The sequence below is a fragment of the Manis pentadactyla genome, chromosome 14 (genome assembly GCF_030020395.1).
Source record: "Manis pentadactyla isolate mManPen7 chromosome 14, mManPen7.hap1, whole genome shotgun sequence".
Lineage (NCBI taxonomy): Eukaryota > Metazoa > Chordata > Mammalia > Pholidota > Manidae > Manis > Manis pentadactyla.
Window position 1 is genome coordinate 3,856,427 of NC_080032.1, and position 25,425 is coordinate 3,881,851.

The 25,425-nt window shown below is 44.1% G+C and overlaps 1 protein-coding gene across 15 annotated transcripts in view; it reads left to right on the plus strand.

The window, feature by feature from the left end:
• The window catches only part of MED15 (mediator complex subunit 15), a 70,962-nt gene that overhangs the window by 24,734 nt on the left and 20,803 nt on the right, over positions 1–25,425 (plus strand). For 14 of the 15 annotated variants that reach the window (XM_057491605.1, XM_057491615.1, XM_057491606.1 and 11 more), the window contains 3 exons: positions 9,318–9,369; positions 11,067–11,096; positions 12,720–12,932. In XM_057491605.1, coding sequence (XP_057347588.1) covers positions 9,318–9,369; positions 11,067–11,096; positions 12,720–12,932 — 295 coding nt within the window. The remainder of the gene's footprint in view (positions 1–9,317; positions 9,370–11,066; positions 11,097–12,719; positions 12,933–25,425) is intronic. The other variant, XM_057491607.1, reaches the window with a different exon arrangement.

The following is a 25,425-nucleotide window of genomic DNA, read 5'->3' on the forward strand; positions in this document are numbered from 1 at the left end:
CTGCCCCCTTTTTTGGGCTGAAGGGTCCATAAGAACTTCACTCACTTGTCTGCACATCGGTTTTCCCAGTATGGCTCCCACGAGGTGTCTCCAGCAGCACAGCTTGGACTTCCTTAAAGCAGGCAGCTGGCTTCCAGTGAGGAGGAAGGAAGCTGCCAGTTCTTAGAAGTCCTAGAACCTCACTTGGATACAGCAGGGCTTCCTGAGGCCAGTGCAGACTCAGGAGAGTGGGAGTAGCCTCCCCCTTTTGATGTGAACATCAGTCTGTGTTTAGAGGGAGGCCAGTGGTTGTTGGTGGCCCTTTAGGAGAGCAGCTACTACACAGACTCTCCCAGCACCCGGGGAACAAGCCTCCTACCCCCAAGGGGCATCTGGCAACACAGCAGTCCCCTCATCCCCTCACAGCCTTAGCCTCTGCCTTTCTGCCGCCCACCCACTGCACCTTCATGATTTCAGCCCCAGTCCTCTGATCAAGCTGATTCTAAATCCCAGACTCAAAGAGGAGGCCCTGACTATTCAGAAGAAAAGTATTTATCAGAGATATTGAAAGTTTCCAATGCCTTTTTGCAGAGACAGACATACTGCTTGGACACTGTGTCTCATGCTGTTTTACTACTGCTCAGGCTCCCCATGGAACCACATGCCAGTCTGTGCAGTGAGGCCCTTCCTCCCAGGGGACTCTGGGAGGACTCTCCAGATGGCCAGATGGTCACATGGCTGCCCAGGCTCACTTGGTCGCTGCCCCTCCTGTCTGAGACCCCATTAGAGCGACAGTGAAATAATTTAAAAGATGGAACCCTTTAAAAAGTTTAAAAGCTAGGGAAGAGTGATTTCTCTGTTTTTGAACTCTGGGAGAGGCCAGGAGGCATAGAGAAGGGGCCGACTTCCCTTGGAGTCCTGGCAAGCTGGGGGGTCCGGAGGTGTCCGCTCCGAGGAAGCAGGAGCAGTAAAGGTGCCTTGGGTTGCCTAGGGCACAGCCTAAGGCAAGGAAAACCTTGAGTGCTCTGGTGCTTAGGAAGTCACCAAATTGGTGTGGGCTCACGCTTCTATTGTGAGTGTTAGCACCCCGAATTAAAGCCCTTCCCATTCTGTCACTGGGTGACTCCAGGTCTACCAGCCAGACCCCATTGTTCCCTCTAAAGTCACGACCCCTTGCAAGGGCCTCTTCTGTGTGGCTTATGTGTGGGAGCTCATTTGATCCCACATCAGCCCTGTGAAGCTGGTGTAGGGCCACTCTCCCCATTTTGCAGATGGGGAGGCTCAGGCGCACAAATTGTAGTTAACTTGCCCAGGAGGTCATAACAGCTGGGGGCCATGGTAGAACCAGGATTGAGAACCTGGGTGGTCTGGTGTCAGTTTACACTCAGCTGCTTCTCTTTCTGTCTCCCCCCCCCATCAAAGCAGGAGACACCCAAACAACTACTTTAATTCCCTGACACCTTAATTCCTATGGGTGAGACTACTTTCTGTGTAAAGGAGGCTGACAGAAACAAAAATAACTGTGCCTGGGGGAATGGGGGGTGACTGTGGTAATGGCACCTCCAGACACTTGAATTGAACCAGCCTTCTGTAGGTTCAGGAAGATTGGGCCGTCCTTGTGAGAACACAGTTAGGGCCCTACAACCTCTGTATTGGCTTCTACAGCAGCAGTGCATGGAGATGCTTACTACAGATGAGTCCATTTTGAGCAGTTGCTTATTACTTGGTTGTTTTTAAATTAAGCTTGTATATTAAACATGCATCAACTCTTTGCACTTAATAAAGTAGTATGTAAAAGTAACACATGTCTAAAAAAAAAAAAGTAACACATGTCTATCATTTCCACTGTAGAAATAACTGGTGCAGAACTGAACCCTCCCCGGGAGGCCAAGGTAAAACTCAGGGACTAGGGGAGGCTAGAGCATCAGACGGGAAGCAGCCTTGGGACGAATCAAAGAGGAGGACCTGAGCTGAACAACCAACCAGCTGGAATAAACGGGAAAGAACACAGCCCAGGAAATAGGGTCAGGCCCAGCCCTACTCCTGGCAAGGGAGGGGGAGGAGCTGCCTACATACATCTGATTAAAGAAGATGCTTTCCTACCCTCAGCCTTTTTAAGGGACCTCACAAGCCCTGTCTGTTGACTGATTCTGAATGCATTTTTTTGCCAGCCCTGTTTAATCAAGGACAGTTATTGGACTGCCCAAGAATTTGGGTATTAGAAACACAGTCTTAGACCTGAGAAAAGCCCGATTGGGTACATTAAAAAAAGTGAGCACATGGGAAGACTAGCATTTTCTTAACAAGTGCTGAGATCTGGTAGAAAGGCCTGGGTGCAGCTGGTTCGTAACTTAAGATCCAGCAAGTAGCACTTTTTTTTTTTTTTTTTGAGAGGGCATCTCTCATATTTATTGATCAAATGGTTGTTAACAACAATAAAATTCTGTATAGGGGAGTCAATGCACAATCATTAATCAATCCCAAGCCTAATTCTCAACAGTCTCCAATCTTCTGAAGCATAACGAACAAGTTCTTACATGGTGAACAAGTTCTTACATAGTGAATAAGTTCTTACATGGTGAACAGTGCAAGGGCAGTCATCACAGAAACTTTCGGTTTTGATCACGCATCATGAACTATAAACAATCAGGTCAAATATTATTCATTTGATTTTTATACTTGATTTATATGTGAGTCCCACATTTCTCCCTTATTATTATTATTATTATTATTTTTAATAAAATGCTGAAGTGGTAGGTAGATGCAAGATAAAGGTAGAAAACATAGTTTAGTGCTGTAAGAGGGCAAATGTAGATGATCAGGTGTGTGCCTGTAGACTATGTGTTAATCCAAGCTAGACAAGGGCAACAAAACATCCACGGATGCAGAAGATTTCTTTCAAACCGGGGGGTGAGGTTCTAAGCCTCACCTCTGTTGATCCCCAATTTCTCTCCTGATGACCCCCCTGCGACTGTGCCTGTCTTAGGTTGTTCCTCCCTTGAGGAATCTTACCCGTCTCTGGCTAACCAGTCATCTTCTGGGGCCATACAGGGAAATGTAAAGTTGGTAAGTGAGAGAGAAGCAATATTGTTTGAAAAGGTTAGCTTTTTACTTCTTTGCAGATTTATGCCCTGTGGCTTCTATGCCCAGCATTTGTCTTGAGGTATCTTTACCACTTGGAAGAATTATGATACTCGGTAATTTCGATATGAGGCACGAATTCCACTTAAGGGTTGTAATTAGGAAGGAGGAAGAAAAGCTATAGAAGTAGCAGACGGAAGAAAACATGGGAAGATTGATTATTTCTTTGACATGTCTTCTTGTAGAGTAACATAAGCATGTATAGGTTTTAAACTACTAATTAAATTGCGTACACACATTAACATAATAGGAATACAGCTACATAACCAAAGTAGACCTACAATTACCAGCCATATCCAGTGAAACCAAGAAAACCAGTTAGGCACCCTAGGCATTTGTGAAAACTTATCAATGATATGATGGATATTGTCTAACTGAATTTGAATAGTTTGAGGAAAATCAGACAAATTAAAACCACACATTCCTGGGAACTGTTCACATACCATCAGCAAGTAGCACTTTTTGCTCCATTCTGTTTGATAGATGGGCTCCTGCACCATACTTAGTAAACATAATTGTTGAGAAGCCTCATTGTGGATTCTGATTGTTTGAATCTCAGTAGCTCTATTTCCATAGCGTGAATCGAGGTACAGAGAGAAGAACTTAATGAACACATTGTCTAGACCTTGTGACATTTTCTCCAGCTTACCTGTGAAGAAACCAAGATATGGCAGGTTAATGGTAGCAGGGGGACTTGCTTACTTTCTATCTTATTTTTTAATTTAAGCTGGGTGAAGAGCCCATTGGAATTTGTTTATTATTCATTTTCATATGTCTAAAATATTTTATAATGTATAAAAATAGAATGTTAAAATATGTGAATCACAACACAATACCTATCAAAGGCTCCATGTTGCAGAGGAGGCAGCTCTGGAGTGCCTGCTCATCTCTTTTTTAGTAAATAAGGAAAGCTTCTGAATAGACTTTGTATAAACTGATAAACTGATTCTAAGGAAACTCAAGGGACCTAGAATAGCCAAAACAGTCTTGGAAAAGAACAAAGACTTTGGAGGACCTGTAGTTCCAAAATTATACTTAGACTTCTAAAATGTACTACAAAGCTACAGTAATCAAGACCATGTCATACTAGCATAAGATAAACATGGATCAATGAGGTAGAATTGAGAGTCTAGAAATAAGCCCGCTTTTTTACTGTTAATAGATTTTTTTGATATGGGATGCCAAAAGATTTCGGTGGGGCTGAATAGTCTTTTCAACAAATGGTGCTGGTAATTGTAATGCCCCCTTTCTTTACAGCATCTTACTACACAGATGGACAGTGACTGTGAAGGGGTATGTGGGGGGGACTTGGTGAAGGGGAGAGCCTAGTAAACATAATGTTCTTCATGTAATTGTAGATGAATGATACCAAAATAAAAAACTTAAAAAAAAAAAATGGTGCTGGGACAACAGGATTGCCACATATATACCACTGACGTTATACTCACCTCACCGTAAGTAAACAGTAACTTAAAATGGATCAAAGACCTAAATTTAAGAGCTAAAATGATAAAACTCTTAGAAGAAAAGATAGAAATCTTTGTAACCTTGAGTTAAGCAGCAGTTTCTTATATGGGACACCAGAAGCAAAAGCAACAAAAGAAAACAGATTAATTTGACTTCATCAAAATTTAAAAACTATTTTGTGTCAAAGGACACCGTCAGGAGTGAAAAGACAACCCATGCAATGGGAGAAAATACTTGCAAATCACATATCTTATAAGAAACTGGTATCCAGAGTATATGAAGAGATCCTGTAACTCAAAAACAGACCAATAAACACCCAGTTCAAAAATAAGTAAAGGACTTGAATAGACATTCCCTCAAGGAAGATAAACAAATGGCCAAGAAATACTTAAGAAAATATTCAACATCACTAGTCATTAGGAAAATGCAAATCAAAACCACCATGAGATACTCATACTCATGGTGGCTGTAATAAAAAAAAAACAATAAGGAAGAAAACAGGCCAGACCTGCAACGTTTGCTTGGAAGTCTACTCAGCCAAACACCCAAGTCCATTGTTTACAAGTTCTGCCTTCCATACAAGTAGAATACAGTTCAGCTAACCTGCCATTGTGCGGCAGGGATTCTTTTTGCTCTAGTTTCCAAAATGTTGCTCATTTCCTGAGCCCTCACCAGAAAGACCTTTAACGTTCATCTTCCTACCAAACTTTCTGTTTGTGGTGATACTGTACCTTCTCCAAGATGATGTGCTTTCTCTACCAGTTCGTCACTTCCCTCCGAGTCCTGAGTGGCAGAGGCTTTAACGTCCGTGTTTCGACAGCAGCGTTCCCTATTGCCTGACCACACCTGCCTGCCCCTGACTTCTTGGGTACTGGGTGTTAGCTTGAAAGAGCAGAGGGTGCAGCAGTCGTGCTAGCAAGAATATGTCTGAGATGGTGCCTTGTGTTTGTATATCTGGATGTCTCCGTTTTCTCATGAGGCCACAGTTGGTCAGGAGTTTGCAGAGTGATAGCCTGACTCTTCTCTTATATAGCTCCCCATCCACTTATCATCCACTGGGCCCATCATTTAACTGGGCATCACAAACGGTAATTGTCCTTAATTCTGGCTTTTCTTCATCAACCAGGACTACTTGGTTGCTTGAAATTCAGCCTGTCCATTATTCCCTTCCAGCACAAGAAGGCTCTGGTACCCCCAGCAGTGACTGATGGTGGGGGATGAGGATGGGCTCTCTTCTGAGAATCATATGAGCTCGGGCCCTCTGTCTATGGTGTTTTAGTCCATTGCAGTTGTTCATTTTGATGCTTAGATGGTCCCATCCTCACCTGGTGGCAGCCCCCAGGCACCCTCCTGTCTCCCTTATCCTGACTCCTTTAGTCTTTTGTTGCCTGCTTGCATCTGGGCCTGGGGTCAGCATTCCTTTAAGGAACCTTGGTTTCCTTTTTGAGGGTGAAGTAAGTGGTATTTAGAGCATGCAGTGAGGGCACTGTGCTGCTCAGGGCTTCTGTGCCTTACTGTGAACTGAGCTAAGAAGTAAAACGTTTTTGAAATAACATCCTCAAAAAACCATTATTTCACTGATACTTTTCCAATTCAAATTTAACCTTACAGGGTTTTATTTTCATTTTAAATACATATCTGTTCTCTTACTATGAATGTCTTGGCTTCTAATATCATTCATGTAATTGCTTTACTCTAAAATACTTACAGAATAATATTACCATTAATATTAGTAACATATAACAACAAAATGTGGAATGAAGTTTAAGACTTCTTTGCAGCTCTGTCCTTAAAATATATCCCTTCCACTAAGGATGTGCAGTTTTTTGTTTTGTTGCTGTTTGTTTTTTAAAATGATCACTCAAAAGAATTCTTTTCCTTATATGACTCTGATACCAACTTGATATCTAGCTCATATGTTTTGGGTTATTGTGAATTTTTAGAACTTGTACTTTTTCTTTTGGTTGGGTTTTATCTTCAGTTTGGTAAAAGATATACATGTTTCCAGTGTGAAAATCATATAATGTGAGAAATCTCATTTTTAGCCCAGTTCCTGATACCTCTGGGGGTAACCACTGACCTTGGATTTTAGTTTATCCTTTTGGCATTTCTTTTTGCAGATGTAAGCAAATATATGCGTTCAGGTTCCCCATAGCTTGTACAAAAGGCAGTGTGTTGTGTGTGGTGTGTGGTGTCGTACATGTTGCATATGTGCGTCTCCTGCTGCACCCTCCATGTCCATGTGGGGAGACATCCATCACTCTAGCTGTGGGCTTTTGTGCAAGACTTTGTACAGGTCAAGTCAGTGTTTAAAGTTTTTTCCCACATTTGTATCTTCTCTTCTGTAAATGAGGCATGTTAGTAGTACCTGCCTCAGGGGCGGTTGGATGAATTAAGTGCGTTAATATATATAAAGGTTTGGAGCTATGCAGGCACCATATAAGGTCCAAAGTGTTAGCTGTTACTGTCTGGTCTGGTAATACCCAGCCTCGGGTGCATCCTGGACACTTAACATTTTTGATGTGGAGTAGGGAGATGGTAAAGAGTAAGTAAAGATAAGGGGGGTTGTATGCCCTTAGCGCTTTCTCTGGAGCAATCCTGGAGAGGCGGGGTGCCTTACAAGGGATGCCATAACCTGTCTGTCTGGACAGGGGCTAGGAATTCTCACACCCGGGGAGGTCAGTCAGGACGCCAGTGTTCCGAAGATGAAGAGTGAGGAGCCGGAGAAGTGAACAGCCCTGCCTTGGGGGATGAGAGGTGCAGTTCAGCTCCTGGTTTGCAGCACAACCCCCAGCAGTTCCTGGGTGACCAGCCTTTGAAAGAATTTCAGAGATGTACTGAACCCACAAGTGAGCCCCTTGGCAGCCCTGTGGCTGACTACTTCCTGTGCCCATTTCTCCTGTCAGGTGGGCACATCCCACCCTGCCACCCTGGCCTCCCAGGACTCCTTCTGCTGGGCTGGTGCTGAGAGCCTCCACTCTGCTCCAGTCCGAGGGGCAGCCTTGGCTGGGAAGAGACTGCTGGCCGTCCATGCTCTGGGCCAGGGAGTGGGGCTGGGGCCACAGTGTGGTGACATCTGCCCAGCTGACTCTGAGCACTGGGTCCTGGTTCTATGTGGAGGGCTTTGGGGACATGACTCTGAGCACCATTTACTGTATCTTGTGTCTGATTAATAAGTATCTGGCTGTTTTTTAGACCTGTTGCCTCTTGTTTTACCTTTTATGGAAGTGGAGAAAACTCAACAATTCTTTTAAGGTATCACCAACTTAAGAGGCGGCCCCTGGCCTTCATGAGATGTCACACACTGACCTCTTCGTCCTGGTCCCTTTGCACTTGGCCTCCTCGTTTTCTGAGCTTCTGTAGCTTCTCACCGCACTGCTGTCCTCCCAGCCTCCGCAGGGGAGCCACGGGCAAGAGCCCCGCCTCTGGGAGGCCTCCGCACGCCCAGCACACCGTCCAAGTGGATCGGTGGCGGCAGCTGGAAGTGGGGAGGGATGCCACGACCTCCTAAGCACCCTTGCCCCGGCAGAGGCCTGCTGCCCCCTCTGTGCCTGTTGGGCCGGCCTTGCCTGTCCCCTGGCCTTGCCTCCCTGTGCTCTCCTCTGCCCATCCCTTGGGCTGGGAAACAAAGTCAAGTTTGGAGATAGATGAAGTGTAGTAAAGATTTAGGAAGTGCTGATGATTTTACATTCATGAGACCAGTTTGTTTTTTTCCCATGTCCCCTGGAGGTGTTCTAGGGTGGTGGGTTCATTCTTTGTCCCCAGGCTCCCGGGCATGTGCTTTGGGGTAGAGCCACCACAGCTGTGGCTTGGTCCTGGGCTCTCTGGGTGTCAGTCTCCTGTCACGTGGGCTCTCAGTGTCACAGTGACTTAGGAGGAGGGTCATGTGAATGGGGCAGAGGGTGAAGTGAAGGCTTGGCCCTTTGGGGCTGCCTTCCCAGAAAGTTGGGCATTTCATGTTGGGGAAGAGTAGTACAGCTCCTCTGAAACAAGATTTTAACTCTCACACCCGTTTGTGGACCACAGGACAAAGTCACAGTAGTGATTGTCTTGAACACCCAGGAGTGGGTGGGTATCCTGGGTTGCAAAGAGGACAGTCACTGGAGGGCAGGTCCTGCTGCACAGTTGCAGGAACACTGCAGCTGGGACAAGGCGGGCCCTCCACAGTGGCCTTCGCCTGCCACTCTTGAGTGGCACTGTGCCCTCCCTTGCCTGTGCAGTAAATTCAGATTAACACAGATCTCCGAAAAGCACAGCCAGGGGCGCACATCCGGATTTGCATGCTGTTACTACGTCAGCACTGAAAAAGCAACAGGCTGGGTATTAAAAGCGAAAGTACTTCACTGCAAATAGTGCAGACACAAACGTGGCCGCCCCTGACTGCCTCTGACCTGCCCTGTGACCTCAGGCCAGCTGCCTTGAGGCGAGCTTCGGCAGCTGGGTGGAAGGAGCAGGGTTTGAAGTCTCTTAGTACCCCTCCTGTTATTTTGTCTCTTTGTGCCTTTTCGTTGGCCGGCTGTAGCTGAGCAGTGACAGCTTTTCTCTGAGATGGATTCCAGTGGAGGCTGAGCGGGGCAGAGCCGTCGCTGTCCATGCGAGTGGGCCTCAGCTGCTGCCTTTCAGGAAGAACCCTCGGCACCGTGGCCCAGCAGTGGGAGGGGCAGGGAAGGGGTGTCGCCCAGCTTCCCGGCTTCGTCTGGGATTAAACTGCTTTCTGTTTTTACTTTCAGGACGAATACCTTTCTCTCGTGGCCAGGCTCATTATCCATTTTCGAGACATTCGTAAGTAAACCGTTATATTTCTGGGTGGCTGTGAGGGCCGCAGGAGGATGGCCCTGTTGCGTAGTGGTGGAGGCTTTCTTGGCTGCAGTATATGAGTCAGAATATGTGTAAAAGCGCCTGCTTTCTGGGAAAATTCTTCATTGCTTTGCATTTGATTCCGTTATTTCCCAACATCCTTCAGCCTCAAAAATGCTAATTTTGGCATAATGGAAATATTAACCTCCAGGTGGTCTAATCTGGACTGCTGTTTTTGTTTGTCCATTTAATCTCCTTTTGCAGACGACTGTTGTTTTTATCTCTAAGCATGTCTTAAGTAAGGAGCATTTACCCTGGAACAGAAACTTCTTTCCCTAGTAATTGGTTGTATTGACTGTGGAGTCTGACCTAACTGTATGTTCCTGTCAGGCTGGAAGCTTTTGAGGCCAACTTCAAAGTCCTCCCTTGAGCCCCCTGCCCTGGTGAGGGTGTCTGGCCCCTGCTGCAGTCCACCTCCTCTGACTCCCAGGGTCCTGCTGTGCTCCTGCCAGCCAGGCTTGGCAGTAGCTGTGACTGTGTCGTTGAGCCGCAGAGTCAGGGCTCTTGGTGGTCTTCTGTGTGTTCCTCATGAGCATGTAGACAGTGTTGCCAGATGGCCACAGTCTTTAAAGGGAACCGGGCTGGTGGGGAACTCGGGGGCTTCACCAGCAGCGCCTCCCACTTGCCTGCAGCTGTGTGTCGGCAGGAGAGGGACTCCTCTGGATGCAGCCTGTCTGCAGGGCGCGCGCTTGGCAGGCCCAGTCGCGGCCCCCACAGCCGTAGAGGCTGCTGCAGCTTCGGTGTCAGTGATCTCAGACCGAGGGAGACACTGGGAACCTCAAAGGCCCTGCCTGGCCAGTAGGTTTTCCTTCTTACCACATTAACTTTTGCCATAATGGCCAGCAAGGTGCACTTCACTTGATTTCACTTCCTTTGCTATGTTCGGGAAGGTCTTGCGGTGCTTGCTTGGAGCAAGAGGAGCTGGACCCCGGAGCCTGGGAAATGAGCAGCCTGGATGAGACACCCTTGTTCCTCCTGGAGAGAGGCTCTCCCTGTCCCTGCTCGGCAGGCCTGCCGGGGAGGCAGCCCTGCCACGGCAGCACGCATTGGCCCTGTGGACCAGGGGTGCGCATAGTCAGCTCACTGGCTTGTCAGGGGAGCAGTGCGGCTGTCCCCTCCAGGGCTGGGCCGCTGGGTCTGCCTCCTGCCCAGCCTTGGGCAGACCGGTTTCCTCAGCTAGAAAACGAAGATGTCTGTCTAGAAAAGGGCTGCCTCACCAGCAGGAGCTGAAAGTGGGGGTGGTGTGGTGTTCTCAGCACCGTCCCTGTGGTGCTCTTGTCACGCAGCCAAGCCAAAGCCCTGGACCTGGGAGGGAAGGAGCGCCAGAGGAGGCCCAGAGCAAGCCTCCGCCCGGGGCGCTGGTCCCCTGGGTCAGACCTGGGGTTGACCGTGGGGGTTGTGCACCCTCTTCGCGCAGACTCCCACGCATGTCAGTGCTGCCAGCAGTGGGGCAGAGGCACGCTCATGGCAGTTCTGGGGTGTTTCATCTAGTTTCTAGGCAGGGTCAGCTCAGTTTTAGTCAATGACCTCTGCACTTATGCCTACAGAGCTGTCAAAGCTGACTGAGATATGCGGTTATGTAAAACTTTGTTTACTTTGGGGTTTTTTTTGTTTTTATATAGATAACAAGAAATCTCAAGCTTCTGTCAGTGGTAAGAGATTTTCCTTTTTAAATTAAAGTTTCTCCCAACCTGGGGCTTGGGGTGGTGGTAGGAAGGGGATTGTGGACAGTGTGTGTGCCTGGAGTCAGACTGTTCCTAAAGGAGAAAGTTTGCAGAAAGAACTCTGGCTGGTGTGGGAATGCAGGGCCACACCCAGCCTCTCCTCTGTCCTTCCTCTTCCTGGCTGACCAGACATTCAGATGATACTGTCCCAGCCCGTTCCACTCAGATGCTGTTTTTGCCCTGTAAAAAGATGATAAAGCTCACACAATTATCAAGACATAAAATGATGAGCTCTCCAGGAGAGAAGTCTTATGATATATTCAGTATAATAATATGTAGTAAAATCTCTTAGAGAATGGCTGAAAATTCACTTTCTTAAGCAATTTTAGCGTTTCTTAGCAATTTAAGAATTATCATTTTTCTCTTTTTTTCTTTTTTGATTTCAAGGATTTATCACATGCGTAGCCTGTTGATTCAGCCCTGGTCTCACTGACTAAGTGGCCAGTGAAGGGGTTTAGCAGATCCAAGATGCCAGTTGGGAAGGGAGCAGCCTGGCGTGTTGTCTGTCTTCCCATGGGCAGCAGAGCTCCACGTGCTGAGTGCCTGTGCTTGCCTCGGCCCGGCTGGCTGCACCCGCCTGTGCGGGCTTCATGTCCCCGCAGGGGTGTCTCGTCATACGCTCTGATACTCAGCCAGCCAGGGCTGCGTGGGAGAAAGAACCCAAGAACATGTCTGGGTTCTTGGTACTGGAATATAGGGTCCTTGGGCACCCAATTCTGTGTAAGGTGCGCTGGCGTGGCCACACCTATCTGCAGGTAGCCGTTAGTCATGAATCTACACTGTTGTGACAAGAGCCTCAGGCCCCTTGTTCAGGTGATGGCCTTGCTCGTTGAGCTGGCCTGCCTCTCCCTGGTGAGCTTAGTTGTGCCCCTGGCTCTGTGGTCCCTTCCTGCCCGTCTTAGCTTCTTTTGCTGTGGTGGCCCTGGGTACAGGGCTCTGTTCTGAGACCTTCTGGGGGTGGGGGGTGGGGAGCGGGTCCTACATAGGTTTTAGATTTATGTGGGCTTTTGGTGTGCAAGGAAACTTGAAACCTCCCTGGGAGAACATCTGCCCACCCACCCCTCACCAGACACACACACCCTTCCCCAGATTTGTGGCCCTAGACTCTTGCTTACTCTTAAAGAAGGGCCTGGCGTCTGTCCTTTGTTGCCCTCAGCATCCCCAGCTCTGCCTCGCCCAGCAGTAGGAGTGTACAGCCAGGAGGGGTGGGGCCTGCTGCCTGCCCTGCCTGCCCTTGAGGGCTTGTTTGTTCCTCAGTGTCAGGACCCCGGCACTGACCAGCCAAGGGAGTGGGGCATGGTCCCTGCCCAGGAGGGCTCATGATCCCGGAGCAGTGACAGACGCACCTGCTGTGCTGGCCCTGGGGAGTAACAGCAGTTGCGCTGGGGTTTGAGGGGCTCCCAGGACTCTGGCGTCTCACTGTCTGGGGCTTGGAGGGAGTCGGGCCTGGAGGTGGGAAGAAGTGTGTGTCCCGTGAGGCCTCACAGCCTCTGGAGCCCATCTGGGTCAGTGGGTGCCTCCCTGAGACATGGTGCCCTTGTGTTCCCACAGACCCGATGAATGCACTGCAGAGCCTGACTGGTGGACCTGCTGCGGGAGCAGCTGGGATCGGCATGCCTTCTCGGGGCCCAGGACAATCCCTGGGTGGGATGGGTAGCCTTGGCGCCATGGGACAGCCAATGCCCCTCTCAGGGCAGCCACCCCCTGGCACCTCAGGGATGGCCCCCCACGGCATGGCTGTTGTGTCTACAGCAACTCCACAGAGTGAGTACCATGCTTCTCAGAGAACCTGCCCCTTTCTTTGCAGACCATGCACATTTTATTCCTTTGCTTAGGATGGTATAGAGAGTAGCCTGAAGGAGTTCCAAGCAGCTCTGCAGTCTTATCTCTGTTTTATAGGGAGAGAAAAAGCTCCAAGCCTTCTTTGTGCTACCAGAAGGGTTAAGTGATACCAAAGCCCTCCTCCTACCCCTGGGTGTGATTGGAGGGCTTGAAAGAGATTGAGGTATCCTGGTACTCCATCCAAGGAGTTGTGCTGTATAGCCAGACTAGAAACAGTTATATCTCAGGGTCCTCAGCCGTGAAGCAGCACTGTGAGCATCCCACAGCCTCTGGACTGCCCCCGTCCCGGGAGCCTGCCCTTGCGCCCTAGCCAGTCCTGGGTACAGCTTGCAGCCACACCCACTGGGCTTCACCTCCTGGAGGAGATGCCTGGGTCTTCGCACTTCCCTCGTCCCCAGATTGTGGCCTCTCAGCCCCCCACACAGCTGCGCTGGCCAGGAGTGGAGCTGTGGCACAGGCCTCCCTCTTCTAGAACCCATCGTGTTGGACTTAGATTCTCATTTTTGCAGTACTTGGAATCTACTTCAGTACTGCAAAGTATTTCAGTACTTTTCCCCCTTTATATAACTTATACTTTTTTTTTAACTTATACTTTTTACAATAGTTTAATGAAAGTGCCAGGAAGTTGCAGAATAGCATAGATTTCCCATGTGCCCTTTACCCAGCTGCCCTAGTTATAGTATCTTAGTACCTTGTCTAAACCGAGAAGCCCACACTGGGACAATACCATCACCTCAGGTAGACGTAACTCAGCCATTACCAGTTTTTACCTGCATTCTTGCGTGTTAGCTTATGCATTGTGGTCCTCAGATTTTAGCATGGAATTGAGTAGCTATCACCATGACAGCAGGCGGAACTGTCTGTCACCACCAACAAGCTCAATTACATCCTCCTTCTGACCCTAAGACATGGCAGCTGCTGACCTGTCGTCCACCTCTGTGATTGTGTCTCTTTGCAAATGTTACATCAAAGGAATCATACAAAGTTTGGCTTTTTGATATCGGCCTTTTTTATTTAGCATAATGTCCTCAAGATCCTCCAGGTTGTGTCGGCGATTTGTTCTGTTCATTGCTGAGTAGTGTTTCACGGACCGGGTGCACCAGTTCACTTATCCATTCGCCCTTGAAGGTCATTTGGCTTGTTTCCAGACGTTGGCTGTCCCTAGTAAAGCTGCCGTGAATGCTCATGCACGGGTCATGGTGTCTCGATGGATTGTTGACTCACATCCCTCACCATGACCCTCTGAAGAGGGCGGTATCACTGCCCCTGCTCTGCCTGTGAGGCAGCTGTGGCCTAGGGCGGGGATCAAAGCTGGACGCCTCACTTGTGTGCTTCCCCTCCCTCCATTCTCTGCTGGGTTTCCTGTATGAGGGTCGTCTTGCTCTTCTCAGAGGCCATGTGTGCCTTCATTCAGGGTCCTCCAATCTCCATCCCCAGCCACACACTTCCTTCTGAGATCTTAATTTTCTTGGCTCTTGGCTTGGTTCTTCATCCTGACCTCCTGGGTCCCTTCTTGTCATATCAGCACACCTGGCATGTACACAGGGCAGCCTACAGAAGTGCCTCTAGAAGAGTGCTGGTTCTGGCACCCTTTCACATTATACTCTGGTGCACTGGTTGAATTTTTTTTATTGCAAACTTATATTTTATAAAAAACACTTGGAAAATACATGAATTTAGAATGCTCCCATGATTTGTCTTGCCTTCTCACTCCTAAGGCTGTGTCTTAGAAATTCAGTGGCAAAGCTTTGGTATCCAGCTCACACCCTCCCTGTTGTGACCTTGGCCCCTATCCTGTGTTCAGTTTCCAAGGGTCCTGGTTGCCTGTATAGCATGAGGGGTGGGTTGAAGCAGTTCTCTCCTTTCATGTACTACTGCTGCCTCTGCCAGAGACCCACCCTGCCTGGTCTACCTAAAATAGGTGTTGCAGCCCAACAGGTGTTTGCTGTCCCTTTCTGACACATTCTTCTAACACCATTGTGTGATTAAGGCTGGTTCAGGCAGTGCCCCTGGAGGGGCTGGGTAAGAGGTATTGCCAGAGCCCTCAAAAGGCAATCCAAGGCACACCGTGATAGTGTCCCGGGGACCCAGGTTAGTCATAAGAGATACAGACTGCCGACTGGATGAGGCTGGGGGCTGGGCTACAGGTTGGAAGCAAGATTTACTTTTCACTCATTATTTTGTTCTTCAGTGAGTTTTATGTCATGTGCATATAAAATTGACTTTAAAAGTAAGCCCTATTTCTGTCTGTTGGGCAGACTGAGGGCTGAGGAGCCCCCCGCCTCTAGGTAACTAGATCCTGGGCAGGCTGCATTTTGGGTTGCTGGGTCAGCAGAAGGTAGGGGATGTGCTTTGCCCTGCTATGCATTGGCCCACTGCAAGATGGGAGAAAACAAGCCTGGGATCCTACTGTCCAGCAGGATTTGTGCTGGGGCCCTTGGCACCCCCAGCTCCCCGCAAAGTAAGGGCAGATGTGAGGAGAATGCTCCCCTTAGGCCTGTGGGATTGCAGATAAAGATCAAGCAGTGAACAGGAATCACAGAGCAGCTGCATGAAAGGGAGCAGACAGCCTGAGGAGGACCGGAAATGATAAACAGACATGGAGACATCCAAGGACGGCACACTTAGTTGCTAGATACGGGCTTGCTGTGCTTAAAGAAATACAGGATGGAATTCCAAATGAAAAAGCACTGTGATACCACCACGAGTGACCAACCAGGTTTGAAAATGAACCAAGGAGAAATTGTAGAAACAGGATTTAAAGTTGAGCAAGAAAGAAGAAAGTATAGATGAAAAAGTAGTGGATTAGATATAGCTGAAGAAAGAATCTGTGAATTACAAGCCTGTACTTGAAGAAATTACCTAGAATATAACCCAGAGAAGAATATGTGGAAAATAAAGAGGAGAGTAAGAAATGTGGAGGATATTAATAGAACAAGAGCAAATAATCCTAAAATTTGTATGGAACCACAGGAGACCCCAAATAGCCGAAGCAGTCTTGAGAAAGAACAAAGCCCAGGATATCACATGCCCTTATTTCAAACTGTACTACAAAGCTCCAGTAATCAAAACAGTATAGTACTGGCACAAAAACATATATTCATCAGTGAACACACTAGGGAGCCCAAAAATAAACCCACACTTATATGGTCAGATATGGTCAATTAATATATGACAAAGGAAATAATATACAATGGGGAAGAGTCTCTTTGATAAAATGGTGTTGGGGAAACAGGGCAGCTACATGCAAAACTGGATAACTGTCTTAAAACATACACAAAAATAAACTCAAAATTCATTAAAGACCTAAATGTCAGACCTGGAACCATAAAACTCCTGGAAGATAATATAGGCAGTAAACTTTTTTTTTTCCATTAAGGTATTATTGATATACACTCTTATGAAGGCTTCACATGAAAAAACAATGTGGTTACTACATTTACCCATATTATCAAGTCCCACCCACACCCCAATGCAGAGGGCAGTAAACTTGAACATCAGCATTAGTATTTTTTTTCTGGATATGTCTCCCCAGGGAGGGAAACAAAGACAAAAATAAACAAGTGGCATTACATCAAACTAAAAAGTTCCTGTACAGCAAAGGAAAACAAAAAACAAAAGGCAACCCACAGAATGGGAAAATATATTTGCAAATGATGTACTTAGTAAGTGGCTAATATCCAAAAATACAAAGAACTCATACAGTTCAACACCAAAACAAAAGACTGATTTAAAAAATGGGCAGAGGACCTGAATAGACATTTTTCCAAAGAAGACATACAGATGGCCAGCAGCACATGAAAAGATGCTCCATTGCTAATCATCAGGGAAATGTAACTCAAAACCACAAAACACAAAAGCTCAGTCATAATATAAACTAGCCACAGGGATGAAAGTGCATCATAGAGAATATAGCTAATGGTTCTGTAATATCTTTCTATATTGACAAAACAAAAACTATTATAAATAATAAAAAATAAAATCAAAACCACAATGAAATACCATCTAACACCAGTCAAAGAGGCTGATAGCAACAAGAAAAAAAATAACATGTTTGTGAGGTTGTGGAGAAAAGTTAACCCTTGTATGCTGTTGGTGGGAATGTGAATTGTTGCAGCCTGTATGGAAAGCAGTATGGAGGTTCCTCAAAAAACTGAAAATAGGAGTACCATACAACCCAGCAATTCTACCTCTGGAATTTACCTGGAGAAAACAAAATCACTACATTGGAAAGATACATGCACCCCTGTGTTTACTGCAGAATTATTTATAATAGCTAAGATATGGAAACCTCCTATATGTCCATCTATAGATGAATGGAAAAGGAAGAAGTGGCATGGATATACAGTGGAATATTACTCAGCCATAAAAAAAATCTTGCTATAAATGGATGGACCTAGTGTATATTATGTTAAGTGAAATAAGTCAGAGAAAGACAAATACTGTGTGATTTCACTTGTATGTGAAATCTAAGAAACAACAAAACTAACAAAACAAATAGACTGACAGAAACAGAGATCGGTGGTTGCCATGGGTGTGTGTGTGTGTGTGTGTGTGAGAGAGAGAGAGAGAGAGAGAGAGAGAGAGAGAGAGAGATGAAGTAGAAAAAAAACAATGCCAGGTATCTTGATCTGGGTGATGATTACATGAGTATATACATGTCAGAACTCACTGAGCTGTACCCTAAGCTTCGTGCATTTTACTGTATATGCCTTAATTTAAAAAAATACTTACCATTATAAAAAAAAAAAACCAGGAAATGTGGAGGATAAAATCAGAAAGTCTGACTAACATCCAATAAAAAGACCAAATGGAGAGAATGGAAGCACAACAGTATGTGAGGTGATAGCTGAGAAAAGCCCCATGGATCCTCGCAATTTAATAAGGTGTCTGTGTCTGTTGTGAAACATCAGAGCACCAAAGGCCAAAAGAGTATCTTGGAGCCAGCTTCTGTAAAGGAACCGGAAGTGGGCCCAGCAGACTCAGGGATGGAGTCGAGGTGATCACAGGAGGTTGTTAGAGCTCGGAGAGCAGAGCTGCTGACCACAGACATGTGCCAGCAGAAAGCTCCTGAGGACTAGGGAAAGCAAAGACAGTTTGGGCAAAGAAAGCCAAGAGACCTTCACTGAAAGGTTTCTTAAGCATACTCTTCCTTGCTCGCTATTTCCTCTTACCTCTCAGACCGTCCTTCCCAAGATGCCAGGTGTAAAATGGGGGAAGAAACGTTTTACATATAAGATAGTAGAAATATTTTTTATATAAGGTATTTATATTTATGTGTGTAAATCTAAAACAGTGATTCTTATTAGTTTTGTGCCCTTGGGGATATTTGATGTATTTGGAGACATTATGGTTATCACAACTCCAGGGATGCTACTGGCATCTAGTAGGTAGAACCAGAGATGCTTCTAAACATCTTAAGTGTACAGGACAGCCCCCCACAACACAGAATTGTCTAGCCCAAAATGTCAGTAGGGACAAGGTTGAGAATCCTTGGTGTAAACAAAAATTACCTCTATAAAATAATAATGCTGGGAGCTAACCTCTATATGGACCTGCTACCTTCCAAGCACTATTTTGAGTGTTTTACCTATAATAGATTATTTAATTCTTGGTCTGAACTGTTGCATAGGTATTATTATTGTCTCTTCTACTGCTGAGGAAACAGGCCTAGAGCAGTGACAGAGCTGGGAGTTGAGTCTAAGCAGTCTGGGTCAGAGGCTGTACCCCCAGCTCTTATTCATTTTGTCCTGCCTCTTAATGTAAGTCTGCTGTGTGGGCATAAGAAGGTAGAAATGAAACTAAATGAAAGTCAGGAGGGGGATGTATCAAGAATACCAATTCTACCAATGCATGTAAAACCGACTGTAAAAAATAGAGAGGGTTCTAAGGACCTTATATTTGGAAAAGAGGTTAAAATTTGGACACACTTTGTGCTTTGTTAAGTTAAATGTGTATGATAAAATAGAAAAAGTAATCGTTAAAACAATAGAAATAGTTTGTAAATTCCAAACCAATAGGAAAAAATGGAGTAGGAATAAAAACAACAAACAAATCCAAACAACATACAAAGTTCGATCCAACCATCCAACAAAAAATACAGCTCAGGGAAAGGAGAAAAAACGTGTCCTCTATACCCCAATAAGGCTGAGGGGAAAAAAGGAAAGAACTTAGAAAAGGGAAGACATATCCAACCAAATATGTCAAAAATAGAAGTAATAACAATAAAAGTGAATGGACTAAATTTTCCTGCTAAAAGACAGGAAATAAGAAATTGACTGTAAAGGAAAGAAAACAATACAATTATCTAATCCTTACAAGAACCACACCTAAAATATGCAAAAAGACTTGAAAATAAAAGATGTATTGGGCAGTTAGCTTTCTCAGTTATTGATGGTTAAGGGGACAAAAAATGATAGTGAAGTTTTGAACAATGTATTGCAACTTCATCTAAGCATGTGGATGGAACAAATACATTTTCAAAAATCATAAAGCATGTCTCAACACTTTCAAAGTTATTGCCATCCATATAATTTTTCTGTCAGACTTAATACAGTCTTTATTACAGTCTGTAATAAAAAGATAAATTTAAAAATTACTTCACCATCAAAATGGTTAAAATAATACCACCAAATGCTGACAAAGATAACCTGGGTGAGTTATACATTGCTGGTGGGAATGTAGAATCGTTCAGCTTCTATAAAAATTAAACATGCAACTCAGCAACTCAGTTTAAAAAAAAACAGCAACTATTGCACTTCTATCCCAGAGAAATGAGAACTTATGGTCAAACAAAGATATCTGTATTGTTGAATCTACTTGGCAATAAAATGGGGAGAGCTATTGATACTTACTGCAACCTAGATGATCTTCAGGGAATTATGCTAGATGCAAAAGCCAGTCATACTTGCATACGATTTCTGAAATGAGAGACTGTTAGGGAGGATGCTTTAGTGGCTGCCGGGGTAGAGGAGTGGGTTTGCTGAAGCTGGCACCAGGCCCTAGGGATCCCCATGGTGTTGGATATTTAGTCAGTATCTTGGTTGTGGCAATGGCAGAATTTACCTGTGAGAAAACTGCATAGAACTTAATATACACACCCATGCAAATGAGCACATACTCTGATTGTGTTGTGCTATGATTTTATAAAAGCTGGACCATCAGGGGAAACTAGGCAAAATATATTAGAGATCTCTATACTACTACTATTATTTATTTTTTATGGAACAAAGACTTCATTTATTTATTTAATTTTTTGATTAAGGTATCATTGATACACACTCTTATGAAGGTTTCACATGAAAATCATTGTGTTTACTGCATTCATCTATATTATCAAGTCCCTCCGACACCCCATTGCAGTCACTGTGCATCAGCATAGTAATATGCCACAGAGTCACTACTTGTCTTCTGTGTGCTGCACTGTCTTCCCCGTGGCCCCCCCCCACACCATGTATGCCAATCATAATACCCCTCAATCCCCTTCTCCCTCCCTCCCCACCCACCCTCCCATACCCCTTCTCCTTTGGTAATTGCTAGTTCCTTCTTGGAGTCTGAGTCTGCTGCTGTTTTGTTCCTTCAGTTTTGCTTCATTGTTATACTCCACAAATGAGGGAAATCATTTGGTACATATCATTCTCTGCTTGGCTTATTTCACTGAGCATAATACCCTCTACCTCCATCCTGCAAATGGTAGGATTTGTTTTCTTCTTATGGCTGAATAATATTCCATTGTGTATATGTGCCTCTTCTTTATCTATTCATCTATTGATGGACACTTAGGTTGCTTCCATATCTTGGCTATTGTAAATAGTGCTGTGATAAACATAGGGGTGCATATGTCTTTTGAATCAGGGATCTTGTTTTCTTTGGGTAAATTCCTGAGAGTGAGTGGAATTCCTGGGTCAAATGGTAATTTCTGTGTTTAGTTTTTTGAGGGACCTCCATATTGCTTTCCACAATGGTTGAATTAATTTACATTCCCACCAACAGTGTAGGAGGGTTCCCTATTCTCCTCATCCTTGCCAGCATTTGTTGTTCCTAGTCTTTTCTATGTTGGCCATCCTAACTGGTGTGAGGTAATACCTCATTGTGGTTTTAATTTGCATTTCCCTAATAATTAGTGATGTGGAGCATCTTTTCATGTGCGTGCTGGCCATCTGAATTTCTTCTTTGGAGAAGTGTCTGTTCATATCCTCCACCCATTTTTTAATTGGGATTTTTGCTTTTTGGGTGTTGCGGTGTATGAGTTCTTTATATATTTTGGATGTTAACTCCTCGTTGGATATGTCGTCTACGAATATATTCTCCCATATTGTAGGATGCCTTTTTGTTCTACTGATGGTGTCCTTCGCTGTACAGAAGCTTTTTAGTTTGATGTCGTTGCATTTGTTCATTTTTGCTTTTGTCTCCCTTGCCTGAGGAGATGTGCTCAGGAAAAAGTTGCTCATGTTTATATTCAAGAGGTTTTTACCTATGTTTTCTTCTAAGAGTTTTATGGTTTCATGACTTACATTCAGATCTTTGATCCATTTCGAGTTTACTTTTGTGTATGGAGTTAGACAATAATCCTGCTTCGTTCTCTTACATGTAGCTGTCCAGTTTTGCCAATACCAGTTGTTGAAGAGGCTGTCATTTCCCCATTGTAAGTCCATGGCTCCTTTTTCATATGTTAATTGACCAAATCTGATTGGGTTTATATCTGGGCTCTCTATTTTGTTCCATTATCTATGGATCTGTTATTGTGCCAGTACCAAATTGTCTAGATTACTGTGGCTTTGTAGAAAAACTTGAAATTGGGAGCATACTCCCCCCAGCTTTATTCTTCCTTCTCAGGATTGCTTTGGCTATTCAGGGTCTTTTGTGGTTCCATATGAATTTTAGAATGATTTTCTCTAGTTTGTTGAAGAATGCCATTGGTATTTTGATAGGAATTGCACTGAATCTATAGATTGCTTTAGGCAGGATGGCCATTTTGACAATATTAATTCTTCCTATCTATGAGCATGGGGTGCATTTCCATTTATTTTTGTCTTCTTTAATTTCTCTTGTGAGTGTCTTGTAGTTTTTCAGGGCATAGGTCTTTCACTCCTTTGGTTAGGTTTATTCCTAGGTATTTTATTCTTTTTGATGCAACTGTGAATGGAGTTCTTTCCCTGATTTCTCCTTCTCCTATTTTGTTGTTGGTATATAGGAATGCAACAGAATTCTGTGTATTGATTTTGTATCCTGGAACTTTGCTGAATTCAGTTATTAGTTGTAGTTTTGGGGTGGATTCTTTAAGGTGTTTTTTTTTTTTAAGGTATGATTGATATACACTCTTATGAAGGTTTCACATGAAAAAACAATGTGGTTACTACATTTATCCACATTATCAAGTCCCCACCCCACACCCCAATGCAGTCACTGTCCATCAGTGCAACAAGATGACAGAGGTCTACACTGTTCTTCCCGTGATCTCCCACACCATATGTACTAAACATAATACCCCTCAGTCCCCTTCTCCCTCCCTCCCCACCTACCCTCCCACACCCCTCCCCTTTGGTAACCACTAGTTCATTCTTGGAGTCTCTGAGTCTGCTGCCATTTTGTTCCTTCAGTTTTGCTTCCTTGTTATACTCCACAAATGAGGGAAATCATTTGGCATTTGTCTTTCTCCACCTGGCTTATTTCACTGAGCATAATGTCCTCCAGCTCCATCCATGTTGTTGCAAATGGTAGGATTTGTTTCTTTCTTATGGCTGAATAGTATTCCATTGTGTATATGTACCACATCTTCTTTATCCATTCATTTACAGATGGACACTTAGGTTGCTTCCATATTTTGGCTATTGTAAAAAGTGCTGCGATAAACATAGGGGTGCTTATGTCTTTTTGAATCTGAGAAGTTGTATTCTTTGGGTATATTCCAAGTGGGATTCCGGGGTCAAATGGTATTTCTATTTTGAGCTTTTTGAGGAACCTCCATATTGCTTTCCACAATGGTTGAACTAGTTTACATTCCCACCAGCAGTGTAGGAGGGTTCCCCTTTCTCTGCATCCTTGCCAGCATTTGTTGTTCTTAGTCTTTTCGATGCTGACCATCCTTACTGGTGTGAGGTGATACCTCATTGTTTTAATTTGCATTTCCCTGATGATTAGTGATGTGGTGCATCTTTTCATGTGTCTGTTGGCCATCTGAATTTCTTCTTTGGAGAACTGTCTCTTCATATCCTCTGCCCATTTGTTAATTGGGTTATTTGCTTTTTGGGTGTTCAGGTGTGTATGTTCTTTATATATTTTGGATTTTAACCCCTCGTGGGATATGTCATTTACAAATACATTCTCCCATACTGTAGAATGCCTTTTTGTTTTGTTGATGATGTCCTTTGCCATATAAAAATTTTTTAGTTTGATGTAATCCCATGAGTTCATTTTTGCTTTTGTTTCCCTTTCTCAAGGAGATGCGTTCAGGAATAAGTTGCTCATGTTTATATATTCAGGAGATGTTTGCCTATGTTGTCTTCTAAGAGTTTTATGGTTTTATGACTTACATTCAAGTCTTTAATCCATTTCAAGTTTACTTTTGTGTATGGGGTTAAACAATAATCCAGTTTCATTCTCTTGCATGTAGCTGTCCAGTTTTGCCAACACCAGCTGTTGAAGAGGCTGTCATTTCCCCATTGTAAGTCCATGGCTCCTTTATCATATATTAATTGACCATAATATATGGTTGGGTTTATATCAGGGCTCTCTAGTCTGTTCCATTGGACTATGGGTCTGTTCTTGTGCCAGTACCAAATTGTCTTGATTTACTGTGGCTTTGTAGTAGAGCTTGAAGTTGGGGAGCGTAATTCCCCCTGCTTTATTCTTCCTTCTCAGAATTGCTTTGGCTATTTGAGGTCTTTTGTGGTTCCATATGAATTTTAGGATGATTTTCTCTAGTTCGTTGTAGAATGCTGTTGGTATTTTGATAGGAATTGCATTGAATCTGTAGATTGCTTTAGGCAGGATGGCCATTTTGACAATATTAATTCTTTGTATCCTTGAGCATGGCATGTGTTTCCATTTATTGGTATCTTCTTTAATTTCTCTCATGAGTGTCTTGTAGTTTTCAGAGTATTGGTCTTTCACTTCCTTGGTTAAGTTTATTCCTAGGTATTTTATTCTTTTTGATGCAACTGTGAATGGAATTATTTTCCTGATTTCTCTCTCTGCTAGTTCACTGTTAGTGTATAGGAATGTAACAGATTCTGTGTATTAATTTTGTATCCTGCAACTTTGCAGAATTCAGATATTAGATCTAGTAGTTTTGGAGTGGATTCTTCAGGGTTTGTTATGTACAATATCATGTCATCTGCAAACAGGGACAGTTTAACTTCTTCCTTGCCAATCTAGATGCCTTTTATTTCTTTGTGTTGTCTGATTGCTGTGGCTAGGACCTCCAATACTATGTTGAATAAAAGTGGGGATAGTGGACATCCTTGTCTTGTTTGCAATCTTAACGGAAAAGTTAAGCTTTTCACTGTTAAGTATGACGTTGGCTGTGGGTTTGTCATATATGGCCTTTATTATGTTGAGGTACTTGCCCTCTATATCCATTTTGTTGAGAGTTTTTATCATGAATAGATGTTGAATTTTGTCAAATACTTTTTCAGCATCTATGGAGATGATCATGTGATTTTCGTCCTTTTTGTTGGTGTGGTGCATGATGTTGAAGGATTTTCAAATACCATCCTTGCATCCCTGGAATAAATCCTACTTAATTGTGATGGATGATCTTTTTGATGTATTTTTGAATGCGGTTTGCTAATACTTCGTTGAGTATTTTTGCATCTGTGTTCATAGGGGATATTGGTCTGTAATTTTCTTTTTTTGTGGTGTCTTTGCCTGGTTTTGGTATTAGAGTGATGTTGGCCTCATAGAATGAGTTTGGAAGTATTATTCCCTCTTCTACTTTTTGGAAAACTTTAAGGAGGATGGGTATTAGGTCTTTACTAAATGTTTGGTGAAATTCAGCTGATGAAACCATCTGGTCCAGGAGTTTTGTTCTTAGGTAGTTTTTGATTACCAATTCAGTTTTGTTGCTGGTAACTGGTCTGTTCAGATTTTGTTTCTTCCTGGGTCAGCCTTGGAAGGTTGTATTTTTCTAGAAAGTTGTCCATTTCTTCTAGATTATCCAGTTTATTAGCATATAATTTTTCATAGTATTCTCTAATAATTCTTTGTATTTCTGTGGTGTCTATAGTGATTTTTCCTTTCTCATTTCTGATTCTGTTTATGTGTGTAGACTCTCTTTTTTTCTTCATAAGTCTGACTAGGGGTTTATCTATTTTGTTTATTTTCTCAAAGAACCAGCTCCTGCTTTCATTGATTCTTTCTATTGTTTTATTTTTCTCAATTTTATTTATTTATGCTCTGATTTTTATTATGTCCT